This window comes from Andrena cerasifolii, chromosome 3 (genome assembly GCF_050908995.1).
Source record: "Andrena cerasifolii isolate SP2316 chromosome 3, iyAndCera1_principal, whole genome shotgun sequence".
Classification (NCBI taxonomy): Eukaryota; Metazoa; Arthropoda; class Insecta; order Hymenoptera; family Andrenidae; genus Andrena; species Andrena cerasifolii.
Genome location: NC_135120.1, coordinates 4,483,602 through 4,502,994, shown reverse-complemented (window position 1 = coordinate 4,502,994; position 19,393 = coordinate 4,483,602). Strand labels below are relative to the sequence as shown.

The window sequence follows — 19,393 nt, the reverse complement described above, 5'->3', positions numbered from 1 at the left end:
TTATACCAGTTTAAGAAATAACGGCTCATATGTAGGCGTAGAACTAGAAGATGTAATTTTTATGGTACTGTTTCAGATGAAGAAGGAGCTGAAAAAATTAAAATACGGCCGTGGAGGCCGCCGTGGGGGCCGCGGCGGCAACCCCATTATTATTAATAATTTTTAACATTATAACATAAATATTAAATATTTAAATATATAATATTTCTAATTGATCAATGATTGTTCATTTTCTTTGTTTCAATGGAATGTAAAATTTTCTCATTTTCTATTGTATCGACATGAACGTTTCAGTAACATACTGCTGAGATTTTCCAGATGAAAATGAATTTAAACACGGTATAAATCGGATTATTTTTAGCATTATTAGATTAGAAATGTTTCGCATTTATATTTAATTATCTAGTACAGTTCTAGAAATAATCCGATTTATACCGCATTTGAATTCATTTTAATGTGGAAAATCTCAGCAGTATGTTACTGAATATTGAAAACGTGACATTTTACATTTTATCAACATTGTACGTCTCTCCAACCGAGATTACAAGTTGCCGCAGAGTGGGGCATTTCGGGTCGAAACACAGCACAAAACATTTTCTCACCCAAATCATATATTTATCGTTAATTTTTCCATTTCATTCAGTTAGGACGTATACTTGTGATCCTATTGGTACAGAAAAATTAATGAAATTTGTTTATTTAATGGGTCATAGTACTTTTTTACAAATTGCCGACAATATCGTGCACATTGTACATAGGAAAAAGTTCCGCATCTTTTACATGTAAAAAGACTTCAGTTACTTTGAATTTCAATGGCAGGAAAGGCATTTTTGTAAAAAAAAAGCGTCATAGACCCCTTCTCGTCCCTCTAACTACCTCGTTTGAACTCCCGTTAAAAATAAACAATGAAAATTGGGACATTCAGTAAGATATAATTCCAAAAATATCAGGGATATCAAAATAAAATTTGGTACACTTCAAATACATACCTCAACACTTAATTCCACCAAAAATTAGTTGAATTAAGCAAACAATAATACTATAAACAACAATACAAATTCTGAAGAGTTTCGTGGTTCTCTTCTTCGAAACCGTGTAGTCGCGTTAAAAATTAATGAATATGAAAAACAATCATAATACCTGCAATCAACTGCCTGTAAAAGAAAATTTGCAGTTTAGCGATATTTTTGTAAAAGGACTTAGTGCCGTGTTTCGACCCCAAATGCCCCACTGTGCGCCGCCGAACAGCCCAAATCCTCGCTGGTCGGGACCGGCGCGGCGTTGAGCTCGTATCGCGAGCAGAGCCCTAATTCTCAGTGTTCGTTTCTCGCTTCTTTTTAGCTGATAGGGGGAGCGAGATGGAACGAGTGTCAGGCGTCCGAAAGACGGAGCGAGACAAACAACATCTCGTCGTTTATCTCGCACCACTCTCGCTCGCTTTCAGTGCCTCTTGCTCGCTCTCGTTCTATGAGACAATACTGTAGTATCTTTTATTTGACTTTATCCAGATATTATCTTTGCCCATCTCTGTTCTCCAACTGCTTCGCCGTGATTCATTCAAGCCTCCTTGATGGAAAAATATTGATAGGGGAAATGCGGCAACAGCGCGATTCGACTCTCGATACGTCTCGGCAACTATGTCTTTCCTACATTTATCGGCTAGATTGGACTTCCACCGGTTTTGATGGTACAAGGCACGAATATACCATCAATGCCGGTGACGGAGAAACCTTGAAGCTTCATTCTGTCATTTTTCGGGCTGTCCTGAGTACACGATTCATAAATTCATTATTATTTCAACGTACGGTGCTTATTAGCGTTCAAACGGACCAGACCACCCTGCACGAAAGTCTACCGAAGGCAACTAAACCCGCAAAAACTTCCTTCGGGCCGATTCCAGGACGAAAGTTGTAATTTACGATTTGCTTACTACACGCGTATACGTGCACGCTTTTCCTAGCTTGTGTGAGCGTACTCACACATTCAAAGGCCCGCGGCGACGGCCCCCTTAAGAGGGGACACGGAGTAACGAAGACCGGGGGAAGTCGGCGGTAGCCGAGGTGGTTAAGGCGGCTGGCCAGCGCGCAAATCTGGAGATCGCTGGTTCGAGTCCCGTCTGGAGGCTTCCCTTTTATCCGTGATCCTACATATATAAGTGAGAAAAAGAAGAAAAATAATAAGGTGAGCACAACGAAGCGAACATAAGTAACATTGAACAAAGGACGCCTGAAAGAAAAAAATCATAGCAACAGAGTCAGCTGTTGACGATTTTGAAGATTGATTGTTCAAACGAGTTTAACGAACAGTCAAAAAGGTCAATCATACCGGAATAATTATTAAACTGAGAAGCAATGCAATTAATAGCATTGAATTTACCCAACACTGTCAGATGAGGTTCGATGTAGAGTAGGGAAGTTCGTCTTATATTTCTAATAGGCGCATAAAATTTAATAAGTCGAAGAATACCGGAACAGTCAATATTATCGTTAAGCAAATTGTATATAAATAACAGATCGGAATAATCCTACAATTTTCTAGCGTTATCAGCCTCAATTTAGTCAGTATTGGCTGGTAAGTATGGCACGCGATTGGCATGGGATCCTTCAACGTATATGACATAAAACAAAGGAATTTGTGTTGAACCCGTTCGATCATGACGGATAGGTACTAGTATAACAATGGGGATTCTAATTCAAATTTGAGTTTCAAGGTCATGATAAGGACTTTCCCCCGACCTCGAAATCCAAATTTGAGTTTGAAACTTTTCAAAATTTGTTTTTTGCCGGCGGGCGGCGGCAGGCGGCGGCAGCGGCGGATCACATCATAGAGATGGCGGAGTGGTGGGGGGTATAGCGTAAGAACTGATAACGAATCAATCGACACCGAATATCGATACCGAAGTGCGTGGAGGGGGAAACCCGCGGGTGAAGTCGGTAAGGAGGGAAATATCAATTTTAAGATATTAATATATAACGAAAATCAGAAACTCGGGGCGACGGGGCTCGAACCCAAGACCTCCGCGTTACTGGTCAGCCGCCTAACCAACTCCCCCAAACGCCGTCTCTGACATTAGTCTTTTCCGAATGGTACATATAGCGAAACCAACGGAGCGTCACATATGTGACACACACACACACCATGAGCCGTTGCCAAACTTCAGCGTATAATAACTTATTTTTATGAGAAATTGTATCGGATGGTGTCGGGAAAGATCGGCGTTTTACATACCATGTATTCGGGGGACGGGGGTATGGGGAAAGAGAGAGCATTACTTAGTGGTACAATCACAGTTATTTTAAAGCTAAATTCCGAATAAATTGTTCACATATGTATAACATTGTATTTATTGAACCAGAAAGAATTATGCAGTGTCAGCAGAAACTGTGCCGGATGATTTTGCGCGCTAATTTGTCGTACGTGTGAATCATAGAAACAATTATGCTGTGTCAGCGTAAACTGTCTCGGATGATATCGGGAAGGATCGGCTTTTTACGTGCAATCTATTGGAGGAAGGAGACACGCAGAAAGAGATAAACAGAGATAGCAAATCGTGGTGTAGGTATAAAATATGCGCGCTAAACTGCACAAAGTCTCAAATCGCTACAACGTGTTGCGTGGAAAAAACATTACAGCCATGGAAGAATTCGCGCAAGTAGAACGTCAATTGTTGGATCAATCTGCGCGATTGATTTCACAGGAAGAATACCTCGCGTGGGAAGAACGGTGCAACGAATGTATCGAATCGTTGGAAGAACACAGCCGAGTGACACGCCCGCGATTATCGATCGGTGTTCAACAATCGCTGGTTGCTCGAATCGCGCAGCTCGAAGGATTAAAATATTCGTTGCGCGGACGTTTCATGCATGAAGGTGCCGGGCATTCGAGCACAGGACTTTTGTGGTGCGAAATAGACTCTGCGTTCGATAGTCGCGTATTAACCAGTGCCGTGCTAAATTCGAATTATATCGAGCCACGCAACTTCCTCCAGGATGCGGAGACCATTTTGTTGGAACATGTACGAGGCGCCTTGAGGAAACATCAGAACCTCAAAGTGAATACTGTGTTCAACGGCGAATTTGTGGCGGGGGACAAGCATGCTTGTAAGGCGGTAGTCGGAGAATAGTTCTCCCCGTTGTTTTTGCGAATTCATCGATCACATATTTATCGTAATTCGGCTTAATTCTGCGAATATCTGGCATTCGTATTCCCTTGCTGGTAAGCCACTCTCTCATCTGCGATTTTTCCAGCTCGTTACGGGACAGCGCTCCTGTTTCGCAGAGTGGTACGGCGCGTTATCCATCACAATAACGGCGTTTGGTTTTAAATATGGTACAATGCGCTTATACCACCCGAAAAAGTGTGCTGCATTCATCTCGTCGTGGTAGTCAGCGCTCTTGGTCTTCGATTCAAAACACAGCAAACCATTTTCGACAAAACCATCCTCCGATCCAATATGGAGTACGATGAGGCGTTTTCTCTTCGCAGTCGGAGTAGATGGGCCAATCGTCAGGCCCCTTTCTCTGGCGTTCGATGCCGAAGCTATGGTGTTGTCCACCCACATTCGCTGCCGTATGTCGCCTGCATTTACCCATGTCTCGTCCAAATAATAAATGGGCCTTCCCGCCGCTCTGAATTCTCGAATTTTGGTAATGAACGTTCGGCGCTAACGAATTATATCTTCCCGCTCGATAAGCACTATTGCGTTGTCTTTATACGTACTTGAAGTTCATTTTCTTCAAGAGGCGTTGTAACGTACTCTGCGATAAAATTGGCAAATTTTCGTCTCTTTGAATCGCCGCCAAAACTCTCGGAACTGTCGGTAGTTCTCTTCGTTCCCAAAAGGCTTGCTTGCTTATTGCTCCAATTTCGTCTTCCGACATCTGCTGCATTATATCGGGCCTTACCCGTTTCTTTGAAGGTGAAGTCACAGTCCCCGTCCTTTTAAATTCTTTTAAAGTTTCGACGACGGTACGATATCCCACACCGCAAGTATTTCCCACTAATTTTATCATTTCTTTGTATTTCATCTCCGGAAATTGAGCTTTCTTGTCATTGTAAATATTTATAATAATCTTTCTTTGTCCAGAGTGAACTATCTGTAAGAGAAAAGTTTCCCATTAAATTAAAGTATACATTTTTCAGGCCTTTCAGATTAATATTTATCCTTATAATATTTCGGTTGCTTATAATACTTCAGTTACATATAATATTTCAGTTACTTATAATATTTCAGTTGCTTACCTTTCCTTTTTTATTTTTTTGGATGGGGAACCGCGAAGTTGATTGCATTTTGCGTAATATTATATCTGTGACACATTTTTTGTCAAATATTCTTGAACAGATATTTGCAATAAAAAAGAGACAATCAAATCCGACAAAAAGTCGAAACATGCGGTGTATACGAAAGTGGCGCCACGTCAATGCTTTCGGCGCAGAACCGACGCGCAGCCGAAAGGCCATTGGTGGTGGCATAGCCAATAGGCGCCAACATGCGCAGAACCGGTCTAAACTCGTCGGTCGGCAGGTTCCTTCTAAAATAACTTGGAGTATAGAGTGCATCCTAGAGAAAACGGAGGATGTCCAGAAGGATGCGGGGGAGCACAAATTGTGCACGTACCAGAAACATTAGGTGCATAGTATTGGCTATTATATGCATTGTTCGTACGATGCATCGTTATCAGCATATCGATATCATCGCGATGTGGATTGCGTTTCTTGGTTCGTGAAAGAGCTGACAAATTTTGCGGATTTTGCTAAACCCATCCTGGCCAATAATGTTCCCATGTAAAAGTTGACGAAAGACCAGTGGAGGGCATGTCACAGCGCGAAGCATTGCCACATTTGTGAAAAGCCATTCGAGGCTGATGATAAACGAGTGCGTGATCATTGCCATCTATCCGGACGGTTTAGAGGCTCCGCACATTCGAAGTGCAATTTAAATTATAAAAATTCCTTTTACATCCCAATAGTTTTCCATAATTTATCCGGCTATGATTCGCATTTTATTATCGAGGAAATAGCTACCGCTTTCGAAGGCAGCGTTGACGTATTGCCCATGACTAAAGAAAAATATATTTCATTCACGAAAAATGTCGAAGATACGGCTGAAGAATCAGACTCGCGAAATTGTATTAAATTGCGATTCATCGATTCGTACAAATTTCTAAATACCAGTCTTGACAAATTAGCATATTTTCTTAGCGCAGATAAATTAAAAATTTTACGATCCCAATTTGAAACAATATCCATCGAAGATTTCAATTTATTGACGCGAAAGGGTGTATTTCCGTACGAATACCTTGATTGCGCGAACAAGCTGCAGGATCCGTGCTTACCACCACGCGAATCATTCTACATTTCGTTAACAGGTTAGACTGTATCCGAGAGCGATTACGCGCACGCCGAGACTGTCTGGCAGCGTTTCGGGATTAGAACCTTGGGCGAATACAGCGATTTGTATTTGAAAACAGATGTCTTGTTATTGGCAGATATTTTTTAAAATTTTCGCGAAAGTTGTATCAAGAGTTACGGATTAGATTCCGCGCATTATTATACTTTACCTGGCTTTACATGGGATGCCATGCTAAAACATACCAAAATTACGTTCGAATTGCTCACAGAAGTTGATATGGTCATGTTTATAGAACGCGGTATACGTGGCGGTTTAAGCCAATATTCCGGAAGATACGCACAAGTCAATAACAAGTACATGCCATCTTACGACGCATCGGAACGGTCATCGTACTTGATGTACTTTGACGTGAACAATTTGTACGGATGGGCAATGTGCCAGCCCTTACCATACGCCAAATTTCAATGGGTCGAAGATGTCGCAAATTTTGACGTGTCTTCGATCGCTATCGATTCGCCCACGGGATACATTCTCGAGATAGATCTGGAATACCCGCAACGTCTGCACGACGCTCACGCCGATCTACCGTTCTGCCCAACGCGTGTCAAACCATCTGGCAGCAGACAGGACAAGCTACTCGCAACATTATATGATAAGCAGCGTTACGTTATCCATTACCGCAACCTGCAGCAGTGCACGCATCACGGTCTTCGTATTACAAAGATACACCGCGTGCTTCAATTCGCTCAATCTCCCTGGCTCCGCGATTACATCGAACTCAATACACGGTTTAGAACAAGCGTGACTAAAGACTTTGAAAAAAATTTGTACAAATTGATGAACAACGCGGTATTTGGCAAAACTATGGAAAATGTGCGAAATCACGTAGATGTAAAACTTTTAACACACTGGGATGGGCGATATGGTGCGGAGGCAATGATTGCGAAACCGAATTTCCACAGCAGAAGTGTTTTTTCGGAAAATTTAATAGCTGTTGAATTGTGAAAACTCGAGGTGAAATTCAACAAACCGATATACGTGGGTATGTGCATTCTAGACATATCAAAAATTTGTTTGTACGAATTTCATCACGAGTACATGTCTCCACTGCGTGGTCAAAAATGTAAAATACTATATACAGACACTGATAGCCTGATCTATCACATTCAATGCGATGATATTTACGAGACCATGAAACACAATATCGATAGATTTGATACAAGCGATTATCCTATCGACAATACCTATGATATGCCGCGTTTAAATAAGAAGGTTCCGGGGCTGATGAAGGATGAAAATAGTGGGATGATAATGACCGAATTCGTAGGTCTTAGAGCGAAAGTGTATGCACTCCGCGTAGATGGCAAAGAAGATACGAAAAAGGCGAAAGGCGTCAAGACCAACGACATAGCCAGAACGATAACTTTCGACGACTATGCGCAGTGTTTGCAAAAGGAAATCGAAATGCTTCGCAGGCAATCATGCATACGGTCGAAATTGCACAAAGTGTACACAATTTCGGAATCCAAAATCGCTCTAAGTCCTTACGATGACAAACGGTATATCGTACTCGATTCAACCGACACGCTGCCCTGGGGACATTATAGAATACCATTGTAAAATAAAAATTATTGCATTTATTAACTCGTTCTTCTAAATAGCGGAATTATTGCATAAAAATAAAATTCTTTGCACATGTATAGAAATTATTATATTTTATTGAATCATGTATTATTATTATTATTTTACAATACATTATTTTTATTTATCCATGACATATACCTTATCCCCCTTTCTACGCAGCACTTTTTCCATTAGATACACATCAGGATCGGTGACGCGTTGCAGCTCGTGTTCATAGAATCCTCCAGCACCGGGTTTTCCACAGCAATCGACGAGCAGATACGTCGCGGGATTAGTTACCTGTACTTTGGCTATCTCGAACACCTCCGTTGTCCAATTCGGTGTATAACCTTTATCGAAGATGGTTTTAAATTTGCTCACGCGCACAAACTCACCCAACTCGAATCTCGCTGGAGCAGCGATCTTTATGTTGCTGTATACGGTGGCTAGCAGCTTGTCGGCGATCGCAGGGGTAACATCGCAAGGACGCATTCCGATGGTTCTATGTTTTCGCGCGTTATACTCTGCAAGTAGACGCGATAGCGAATCGGTCCATCTATAGGTTCCATTGAGCGTAAACAGTTTCCACATATTGTTCTTCAAAGTTCGATTGAAACGTTCTACGACGGAGGCCTTCATCACCGAATACGTCGAATAATGATTACTGTCGTGCTTTTCAAGAGTTTCTGCACATCGGTGTTGTAAAATTCTTTTCCTTGATCGGTTTGCAAATTTTTCGGATACCGATCTCTAAATACCTTCGCAAACGCTTTAGTCACCTCAGCGCCACTTTTAGTCTTGAGCGGCAACGCCCATGCATACTTGCTCAGCACATCGATGACGGTGAGTATGTAGTGGTGACCCTGGTTGAATCGCGAGTATGGACGCATTTCTACAATGTCAGCTTGCCACAGAGCATCGTATCCATGCACTATGACGCGTCTCCGCGGGAAATGTCTTCAATCTGGAGCGTGCAATTCGTCCACAAGTTGTCGCTTCTTGTGGCCATGGTATTCTTCACTCATGGATTTCGATAATGGCTGCATGTTCGATCGCAGATGTATCTTTGCCACGAATGATGCGATAATTATCGTGTACGTGCATTATGTGTTCTCCACCGCCCCAAGGAAATTCTGGACAAGTTTAACCGTCTCGCATGATTCTCCTTCGCATTGTTGCTGCGGGATAGGATTCAATGCTTGCGATAATCTTTTGAACGCTGTTTTGCAACGTCAGCATATTTCTCTGAAACGCGACCAGCTTCATCTCTCAAAAGTTGAATGCTCTTTTCCACATATAGTTTATTAACGGCATCGCTGTCAGCCACCGGCTAAGCTATGCGTCGTATCTTGCGCGATTATGCATCAAAGTCGGCACCGGTCACGCAAAGAGCGTTATCACGCATATAATTTCGAAGCATGCCGCTCCATTTGTAATAGTCCATTGTAGCTGCTCCACTCTTCTCGAGCGATACCCCAAATTTGTTGATCGGCATCTCGACGCATACAGTGCACATCATCGGCGTGCGGTTTAATTTATAATGAGGCCTGCCTCGCGGAGTTCCTCGATAATCGATAGAATTTCGTTGTCGTGCGAGTTGTTACCCGCCTGACGCGACGCTTCCAGCAAACGCAATCGATCCACCAGCTCCTTGGGATCATCCCAGTGCACATAATCGATCTTGTTATCGTTTACCACCATGACTCGCGGTGTCCTTAGACCTTTCCCCGCTTTACTGGTCAATACACGGGGTAGTAGTGGCGCAATTACATGTTTGTACTTGTATCCCTTGTTACCCAATATGGGATTTTGTGCGCTATGACCACGTCTGTGAGCATTCGTCATCAGCAGTATACTTTTGTATTTTTGTTATCAGCATCTGTGTATATAGCATCATCGGGAATTCTCTTGAAAATCAGTTCGTACAGACCGGGCGTTCCTCCATATCTTACACCTTCTATGATTATATTATCATCCTTGTCCATATCGAAAACCTTATCCCCCAGCATCATTCCACTACCACCAAAGTATACACCGTACACATAATCTATGGTCGTATCCCTATCTCCACTTAGGATTGCGCTCATGTATTTTTGTCCCAACGGACCGAAATGGTTGCGAAACGTTTCTTGCCCCTCGGATGTTTGGAGTTGCTCTCTAATAGATGCTGCAAGCGACTCATCGGCAGAAGTTTCATACACGTCTTCGTCATCATTGGTTGTGAGCGACTGTACATCGGGAAATGTATTTATTGACGTAGGAGGAACCGTGGAATCGTTTGATGCGACATTCAACCGTTTCCGCTTCGATTGAACTGGTGTGGAGGTTACGAGCGAATTTTCCAATGACATGTATGACTGTTTACTATTTCTTTTACGCGATGCGTTCCATTTCGGCTGGATTTTTGTTTTAGGCGTTAATGTTTCAATGCTCATACTCATCGCAGGTGATATGTTAGCTTCTTTCTCAGCAGTATTTTCCACAATATGTTTTAAGGGCTCGGTAATAGGTTTAACCCTTCGGTGGGCGCGCTCTTCAGACTTGCATGAGTGGGCGCGCTGCGGCATTTACACCGCAATCGCAGTTCTCGTTGTTCTACCTCTAAATTTAGACAATTTTAGGTCTCACAGAAGAAAATCGAAATTACATTTGTTGCTTAATAATATTTTATTCAATGAACATCAAATATTAATGGCGATGAAGATAACAAACAGATAATTAGTCCACATCCATCTGCTGCTCGCTTTCACAGTTTACACAGTTTGTAATTACGTGACTGTGCTTCGTGCACACATTTCTACAACATTTTTGACACATTTTTTTTGTTCTGTTATTTTTGTGACTGTCACAAACATAACAAATCCCAGGCTTTTCTGGTACCTGGACCTGATCTTTGTCGTTCCTATACTTGGGCAAAAATACGCGAGTTTCCGTGGGAAGTGTTTCAAGTAATGCTCGTTCCTTCAAGTGTTCTTCCATCAGGTTAAAAGCAAGATGTTTCAAAAAAACTCGTCGTCTGTCGTTATTTTCAGGATTGATAAATTTGTAGATAATATTTGCATTTATTCCGGCAATGTCAAGATGTCGGTAAAAAAGGGCAAGGGGCCATCGTCTTGTGATTCTGGAAGTGCTGTAAGATGAACACATCTGGTCTACAGTGTCTACACCTCCCTTAGTAGCATTATAGTCTAGGTTGATCCGAGACTTGTTAGTTTCCTGATCTATTTCAACTGTGTCATGCATTGTTGAAAGGAAAATCACTGCTTTGTTCATTTTTGGAACTGCTGAAACCATGCAAAAGTCATCTTGAAAACCAAAAATACATGATTTGACCTCTCTGGTCTTGTTTGCTTGAAATTCAGGAGGAATTTCTCTTTTATTCTTTTTCATGGTTCCCAGAAATGTCAATCCCTTTCCTAAGAGATACTCGGCCAGAGGGTAGCTACTGTAGTAGTTATCAGTGGTAAGATTCCTGTTTGTTTTCTCAATCGGTTTGACCAATCTCTTTACAACATCATCAGGCTTGTTTGATTTTAGATAGGGTCCTGGCATCTGCTTTCCGCAATAAACTTCAAAGTTTAGAGTATAAAAAGTTTGGGCATCACAGAGTGCATATATTTTGATGCCATATTTTGCAGGCTTGTTAGGGATATATTGTACAAACCCATAACGCCCTCTAAAAGGATGAAGCATCTCATCAATGGTCACAAACTCAGTTACGTTGTAGTGGGCGATACAGTTAGTGACAAATTCTTGATGGAAATCTCGAATAGGTGCAAGTTTGTCAATTTGTTTGCGCGCATTTCGTGTATCTAAGTTGTCAAATCTAAGAGCTCGAAGCAAGAATCTGAAGCGCTTATAACTGAAGAGTCCTCGTAAAACAATCATTCCTGTGCCATCTGAATTTCACAGCTCATAGCAGTTTGTGTGACCACCCTTTTTTATACTTATCAAATACAGTGCACCTAGAAGAGCCTTAATTTCTACATTTGTTGTATCTCTACAATCCCTGTCTCTTGAATAGTTGACTTCAGTTCTTTTCTTGTGGATATATTTGTTGGTATTAGTCACAATGTCGTTGATCATTCGTTGAGTGATAAATAAGTAAAACGCTTCTACTTCTGTCTGAACATCCGTGGCAGCCATTTTTGGTCCTGATAAAACTTTTATAATGTTTTTCGCCTTTGTTTTGGCAGAAGTTGGTGGTTCACTTATCCAAATCGTTTCCTCATCCTTTCCAATGTAAAAATGGTAATCACCTCGATGTTGACGCCTCTCTTCATCTCGGGTTGGTATAGAAAAGCGACCTAGTTCGTCTGCTGATTGTTCAGAGGCACTGCTATGGTTTTCTATATCAATAATCTCCTCTTCACTTTCTGTTACGCTAACACCTGATTCAGTTTCTTCTTCTGACACTTCTTGTAACGCTCTCCCAACGTCCGCAGGACGCACAATTTTACGAGACCTAAACAAAAATCCCAAAAGAACATAGAAAAACGTAACTTGGTTACGTTACAATGTTTATAAGATACTAAAAAATAAAAAACTATCTAAGAAGGAATCCAGAATTCATAAAAAATATACTTACATCATAAGGCATATAACAGCAAGCACACGACAAATATGGCACTCCCTTGTTCAGACGTACAGTTCTGTCTCTCTATCTATAGTCGCGAGCTTCGGGACCGGGCGCACGCAATTTGACAAATGAGTAGCCTATTCGGCTTGCTTTGATTCCTCCTCGAGCGGTCAAGTGGTATGAGACAGTGCGCAGTTGTTTTTTCATTCGGCGTTCGGCTTTTTCGGTCTTTTCTTTGATATGCGATACAATACGCACTCGTTGGGGATAGTCGCCGGGGCTCAACGCATGGTAGAAACGGGGCTATAACGAGTGGGTACTGTACCCATTCTGCCGCGTAGTCGAAGAAAATTAATTGATTCTCGGTATTTCGATACCTCAAAGACGAAGGGGAGAATGGAAAGACACAGGAAAGCATAGACAAAGTTAAATAAAAGCGTGGAAAGTAATATTATTCTCCAACACATAAGGTCCTAATTACCTAATGCAACAGCGACGAAACTAATAAAAAGGAATCGGAAACGAAGACCTGAAAACCATTGAGGGGTAGTTTCACCCCCTAACATGGAAACAGGCCTAAATAAAAAAACACGCATATCTTATTTTTCTGTTCTCTAAAACATATCCAAAAACCAGAACAATCGGAGACGAACTCCTGAAAACCTTTTAGGGGTGGTTTCACCCCCTAGCCATGCAAACAGGCCAAAATAAAAAAACACCTATATCTTATTTTTCTGTCGTCTAGCACATATCCAAAAATCAAAGCAATCGGCGGTGGAGACCTGGAAAACTTGTAAGTACACGGGCGATTACCGGCCGGATACGCGGTATACTTTCGTTTTCATTCAATTGGAGACACTTCCAAACTGAATTTGAACCGGACAAGTACGTAGCATGATGCAAAAATGTCCGCTGGAAGAATCCTGAACTGGACATGGATCCAGTTTGAACACAACATGTGGTAGAATACGAAATGTAAAATTTGCGGCAAATTGCCGCGGGCGCGCCCACCGGAGGGTTAAAGTATCTTTCCAACGCGATATCTTCCTCCATCTTGCCAGTCTTCAAAGCCTGATGTTCCTTGCGAATGAATTCGCTGGTTTTTGCAATTTCCTTTGCTATTCTCTCGCGATCCTTAATCTCCTGACTACTGATCATCGTTGTACCGTAGACGTTGCTTTCCCACCGACGTGTTGACGATGATTGATCCTCTCGCGGTACCGGAAACTCGTTAAATCCCTTTCTATAACGTCCATTGGACATCGCGCTATCTTTATCTATCACTATGAAACCATACTCCCGCTGCCAACAATTACGTCACAAAGCGCAAAAAATCCTCGTAAGACATATCAGTGTTTACATGATCGTTGTACACATGTTTCAAGTTGGTACCATCCTGCTTAAACAGTATCAACAAATTCGCATCGTCGCGTATAAGATGTTTGGGAATCTTTGCATACGTCTGACAGATATAGAAGTTGTCCACGTTCGAGTGGCGCCCCATTGCAAAGTATTCCCTTATCGTATCTTGCTTTCGCATGCCACGTCATCAAAGATAAAAATGGAATTCGGAAGGGATTCGCTCGGTGGGATGACGTCACTGTTATTCGAAAACGTAAAGTAGCCAATTTCATCTATCGGAGTCAATGAATTCTCCAAATACTGATATTTCGGCTGTTGCAACGAGTTGGAATACACGTACACGTTCTCGAAGCATACGCCGTGAGGACTTTCCAACAAGCTCACCAGCACGTTGGTCTTTCCACAGTTTGATGGACCGCAAATGACGCAACGCATAGTGTTTGGTAGCATGCTGCCATGTTTGCGTCTTGTTTTCGAGGACATCATTTGCGATTTATCATCAAAATTTGTCACGCGTATCATCACAGGTTGTCGCACGAATCGCATGCTCCCTCTCTCCACGAACCGCGAAATTGATTTTGATACATCGAAGCTGCGGTGCTGCGCTCTATTTATAGGCTCGCGCCGGAGCAAAACAGCTCAAACTTAACCTCTGAGCAGTTGAAATATATATCAAAGATTATTCTAGTGCGCCAGTTTGGCAGACACATTGACGATTTGTGGGACAGACTTCCCGAGCATATAAAAGCCGATTCTGAGGTTCAGCAGTATTGTCGGTGTCTGGAACATTATAATCGCCCTTGGCAGCGAACGCATATCGACGGATTACTTTTACATAAGCAATACAAATTGCTTGTGTAAAATTGTCTGATTTACATGACATTTGGTACGATTTTCATCAGGACAACATTAGGAATCCATTGGTGTCACTTCCATGTCAATACGATAATGAATAAAGAATTTCTTACTACGCTGAAATGGATATTTCTTATTTTCACCCCTTAACTGCGGGGCGCCAACCGCAATTCGCTACAGTAGGCCGAGGATTCATACCCGATTCAGAAAAAAATAATTCTTTAGTCTTTATCGTATCGATATGGAAGTAATGTCGATGGATTCCTTATGTTTTTCCGATGATAATCATACTAAATTTCATGTAAATCGGACTATTATTAACGAAATTAGCCTCGGAATATGGAAATGAAATTTGCATGAAATTTCCTTCATTATTTTCCGAATTACGTCGTTCTTGGTGTCAGTTTCATCGGCGAAAGATCTGATTAGAAATGGAGGAAGTCGAAGATTTCTCACTTCTTAATACGCACTCCAACCCCTGTATTCTTCCAATATTACTCTAACCGCATTAACCCGGTTAGTCGGGTTACAGAGGAATTCTGTTACCCGGTTAGGCGGGTTAGTCGGCGGTACGGCAAACCGAACCGGGTACGGGTTAGGGTTCGGTTCCCTGGTTGGGAAATAATTGCATGGCATTCATATTTGATGAGATTCGATACGAACTGAATGGTGTGGAGATTGGTCGCAACAGAAACGTTGGAATAACTAGCACACTTAAAAACTATGTATCGATGACATCTGATGAAGACAAAAATATGGAGAATGCGGAATGGGGCTTGAAACGGCACGATGAGCTAATAGTGAAAAATCATTTCAATTTTTGCATCCCGCTCAAATATTTGTTGGGATTTTGCGAGGACTACAAACGCATGGTTATTAATGCACGTCACGAATTGATTTTAATACGATCGCGCAACAATAACAATTCTCTAATAGGATCGCCATACGTTGGAACCAGAAATTGAATTACTTAAAGTGCAATGGCGGATGCCCCATGTGACGCTGAACGACGTTAATAAGCTGTCGTTGCTACATGCTTGCTACATGGAAAGTGGACGAAACCTGAGCATTAGTTTTCGCTCGTGGGATCTGTACGAGTATCCTCTCTTACAGAGCACGACCAAGCATTCGTGGGCCGCGAAGGCAGCTGCACAGTTGGAGAAGCCGCGATACATTATCTTTGCACTACAGACTGCTCGAAAGAACGTGATGACTGAAGATGTTACTCGATTCGACCACTGCAAATTGACCAATGTAAAACTTTTTCTCAACTCGGAATTTTACCCGTACGTTGACATGAACTTGGACTTTAACAAGAATAGGCACGCCATCTTATTTAACCTGTATACGCATTTTCGTAAATCGTATTACGGACATAGTTGCAACGAGGCATTATTCACCGTGGCCCAATTTTTGCTATTTGGCCCCCTCGTGGTGATTGATTGCTCGGGACAAAATGAGTCGATCAAGAATAGTACCGTGGACGTGCGCATAGAATTTGATTGTACAGAAAACGTACCTGCAAATACTACAGCCTACTCTCTCATTCTCCACGATCGGGTGGTTGAATACAATCCGCTGACAAATTTGGTGCGCGAAATCAATTAAATTACTGCGCTACTTGCCCACCCTCTCCTGTACCAAATTCGTACAAATTTTCATCGTGAAAATCAAGATGCTTTACGAGAAAGACCGCGTTCTCCTGTCTGTCTTGGAAGCGAGCACATCTCTGTACCGATAATGGCCGTACCAACATTTGTTGACCTGCAAGGGTACATCGTTGATGGACGATTTGTTGTCAAGGAAGTGGCTGTCCTACGAATGGGAACAATTTTCTCGCACTATATTTTTGGGAGTTTGATGCCGCAATATCTTTTTACGAAATCCGACAAATCGAACATCCGATGGTTGGTGGCAAAACATCATGGACTACGGTGGGAAGATGGAGACGTTCCGTACAGTATGGCTAAACAGCTAATTACGAAAGCTGTTCCCGGTGCGACCGATGAAGAAGATGACGCACCCCATATTGTGTACGTTAAAGGGTTGTAGAAACGCGGCTGGCTTGCCGATTTCCTCGACGACAATACGAGAGCGGATGTGATCATTGAGACACTGGACATTGACTACGAGGATATCAAATCTCTAAATAAGCTAAATGTAGTTAATACTCTGCGATGTGGCAGACACGCAAAGCATTGTGCTTTGCAAAATGTATTTAAAATATTTAACTGTTGGTCTAAACGCCAGAGAGAAATGCGTAAATAAATATAATCAATTCTTTTAATGCATATAAAAATGTTTTTCGTCACCCTCCCACCCAACCTCCTGCATGTGATGTGTGGTAAATTAAGACGATGGTTGTAATTATAATGAAGAAGTGGTTCAATACAAGTTCAAAGTGGTATGATAGACGTTCGGTAGATGTTCAGAGTGGTTCGATAGACGTTCGATAGATGTTCAGAGTGGTACGATAGACGTTCGATAGATGTTCAAGGTGGTACGATAGACGTTTAATACACGTTCAAAATGGTTCAATACATGTTCAAAGTGGTACGATAGACGTTCGATAGATGTTCCATACACGTTCAAAGTGGTTGGATAGACGTTCGATACACATTCAGAGTGGTAGGTAGATGTTCGATACACGTTCAATGTGGTCCGATAGACGTTCGATAGATGTTCGGAGTGGTACGATAGATGTTCAAAGTGATACGATAGACGTTCAATACACGTTCAAAGTGGTTCAATACCCGTTCGACACACGTTCTGAGTGGTATGACAGGCATTGATTACACGATCAGAGTGGTATGGTCTAGTCGAATGATGTGTCCAAAGAAGAAGGGAAAGTGATTCGGTTCAACCAAATGACCAGTGCGTGGAAGAATGGGATGGTCAGCGAAGATGAAGGTGAAGAACAAAGGCATCTTACTTTGCAAAGCTATGCACTTCTCGGTTGCAAGATTAGGGTTTATATGCGCGAGCCTGGACATACTTCAAGACCAGTTCTCTTCGCAGCTTGACAGCGAACAGTTACATTTTTTTTAAGTGACAATTTCTTATGAAAATGGGGCTAACACGTATCGCTTCAGAGTGTGATCCCGAGCAATGGCGGGACAATCCTGAGGTATGTACATAACAGTGATTTTATGTTTATTACGTTTAACCCTTGCAAACGCGCGAAATTAAATCAGGCGTTCGTACGAATATTACATTATATTGTTAATTATGTTGTAGAACTCACTACCGCCCTCATCCTCCTGGTCCTCTGATTGGGGCTCGCCGCCGTCGTCGCCTTCGCCGCCGTCGCGGTCGCCGTCGCCTTCACCACCGCAGGTATGTAATAATTGCATTGTTTTATGTGTTTGATGCATTAATATTATATCAATGTTTCTGTATTCTAGAACTTGCCCGCGCCGCTGTTACGGGCGCCACGGCTTCGTATTAGGCGTGATTTGTGGCCTGTGATGCAACAGGAGCCCGTATATGGGGTCGCGCGGGTGCGGCCATATGCAGCGCCGAGGGCCCAGCGACGGATGCGACTATATATGGCGCCACCGTCATCGCCATTAGCGCCGCCATCACTCCCACCCTATTAGTTTTTATATTTTTATTATTTTTCTTTTATTGTTATTTTTTTCCTTTTTTCCTATAATACATGTTGTAAGAAATTATATATATTATTACATTAATAATAATATAATAATAATATATATAATAATAATGTAATATATATATATATTATACATTATTATTATTATATATATTATTATATTGTTATTAATGTAACAATATATATAATTTCTTACAACATATTATTTTTCTATTTATTTACCCGTCTTCCTCTTTCTCTTCCCGGCACCATAATTCTTTCCATTCATGCGTACGCGTTGACGTTCTTGTGTGTGTATGTGTGTACGTGCGTGCGTGCGTGCGTGCGTGCGTGCGTGCGTTCGTGTGTGTGTGTGTGAGTGTGTCTTAGGCGGCTGACCAGTAACGCGGAGGTCTTTGGTTCGAGCCCCGTCGCCCCGAGTTTCTGTTCTTCGTTATATATTAATATCTTAAAATTCATATTTCCCTCCTTACCGACTTCATCCGCGGGTTTCCCCCTCCACGCACTTCGGTATCGGTACGATATCGATTCGGTGTCGATTGATTCGATATCAGTTCTCACGCTACACCTCCCACCACTCCGCTGTTACGAGCCGGGGCTGCGGCAACGCGAGAGGCCGGCGAGAGGGATATTTCCCAAGGAATACGGTTTATGAATTTGTTAGTTAGGTGCGCGGACGAACCTGATGCGAAATCAGGGAGCCGCTAGGATTATTGACGGCGAGGACGAACCTAATTGTTAGTCAGGGAGCCGAAGAGAAATCGGGGAGTCACTAGGATGAAATTCACAGACGAACTCGGCGCGAAGTCGAGGAGCTATTAGGAGGTTGGATTATTCACTGACGAACCTGGTACGAAACCAGGGAGCCGTTCGGAAGTTGGTAGATTTACAGACGAACCCGATGCGAAATCAGGGAGCTGTAGGATACGGACGAACCTGACGCGAAATCAGGGAGCCGTAGGAGGATTAAAACGTGGACGAACCTGACGCGAAATCAGGGAGCCGTAGG

The 19,393-nt window shown here is 42.3% G+C and overlaps 1 protein-coding gene and 1 long non-coding RNA gene across 4 annotated transcripts in view; both read left to right on the top strand.

The window, feature by feature from the left end:
• The window catches only part of LOC143367066 (uncharacterized), a 391,763-nt gene that overhangs the window by 313,632 nt on the left and 58,738 nt on the right, over positions 1–19,393 (top strand). The window lies entirely within an intron of this gene.
• Positions 1–19,393, top strand: part of LOC143367001 (fatty-acid amide hydrolase 2) — a 174,392-nt gene that overhangs the window by 124,869 nt on the left and 30,130 nt on the right. Inside the window, exon 8 of one of the 3 annotated variants that reach the window (XM_076808587.1) lies at positions 19,049–19,136. The exons of the other annotated variants lie outside the window; for them this stretch is intronic. Within the exon in view, the coding sequence (XP_076664702.1) occupies positions 19,049–19,126 (78 nt within the window). The 3' untranslated portion in view covers positions 19,127–19,136. Of the gene's footprint in view, positions 1–19,048; positions 19,137–19,393 lie in introns of those variants that run through there. 3 annotated transcript variants of the gene reach the window in all.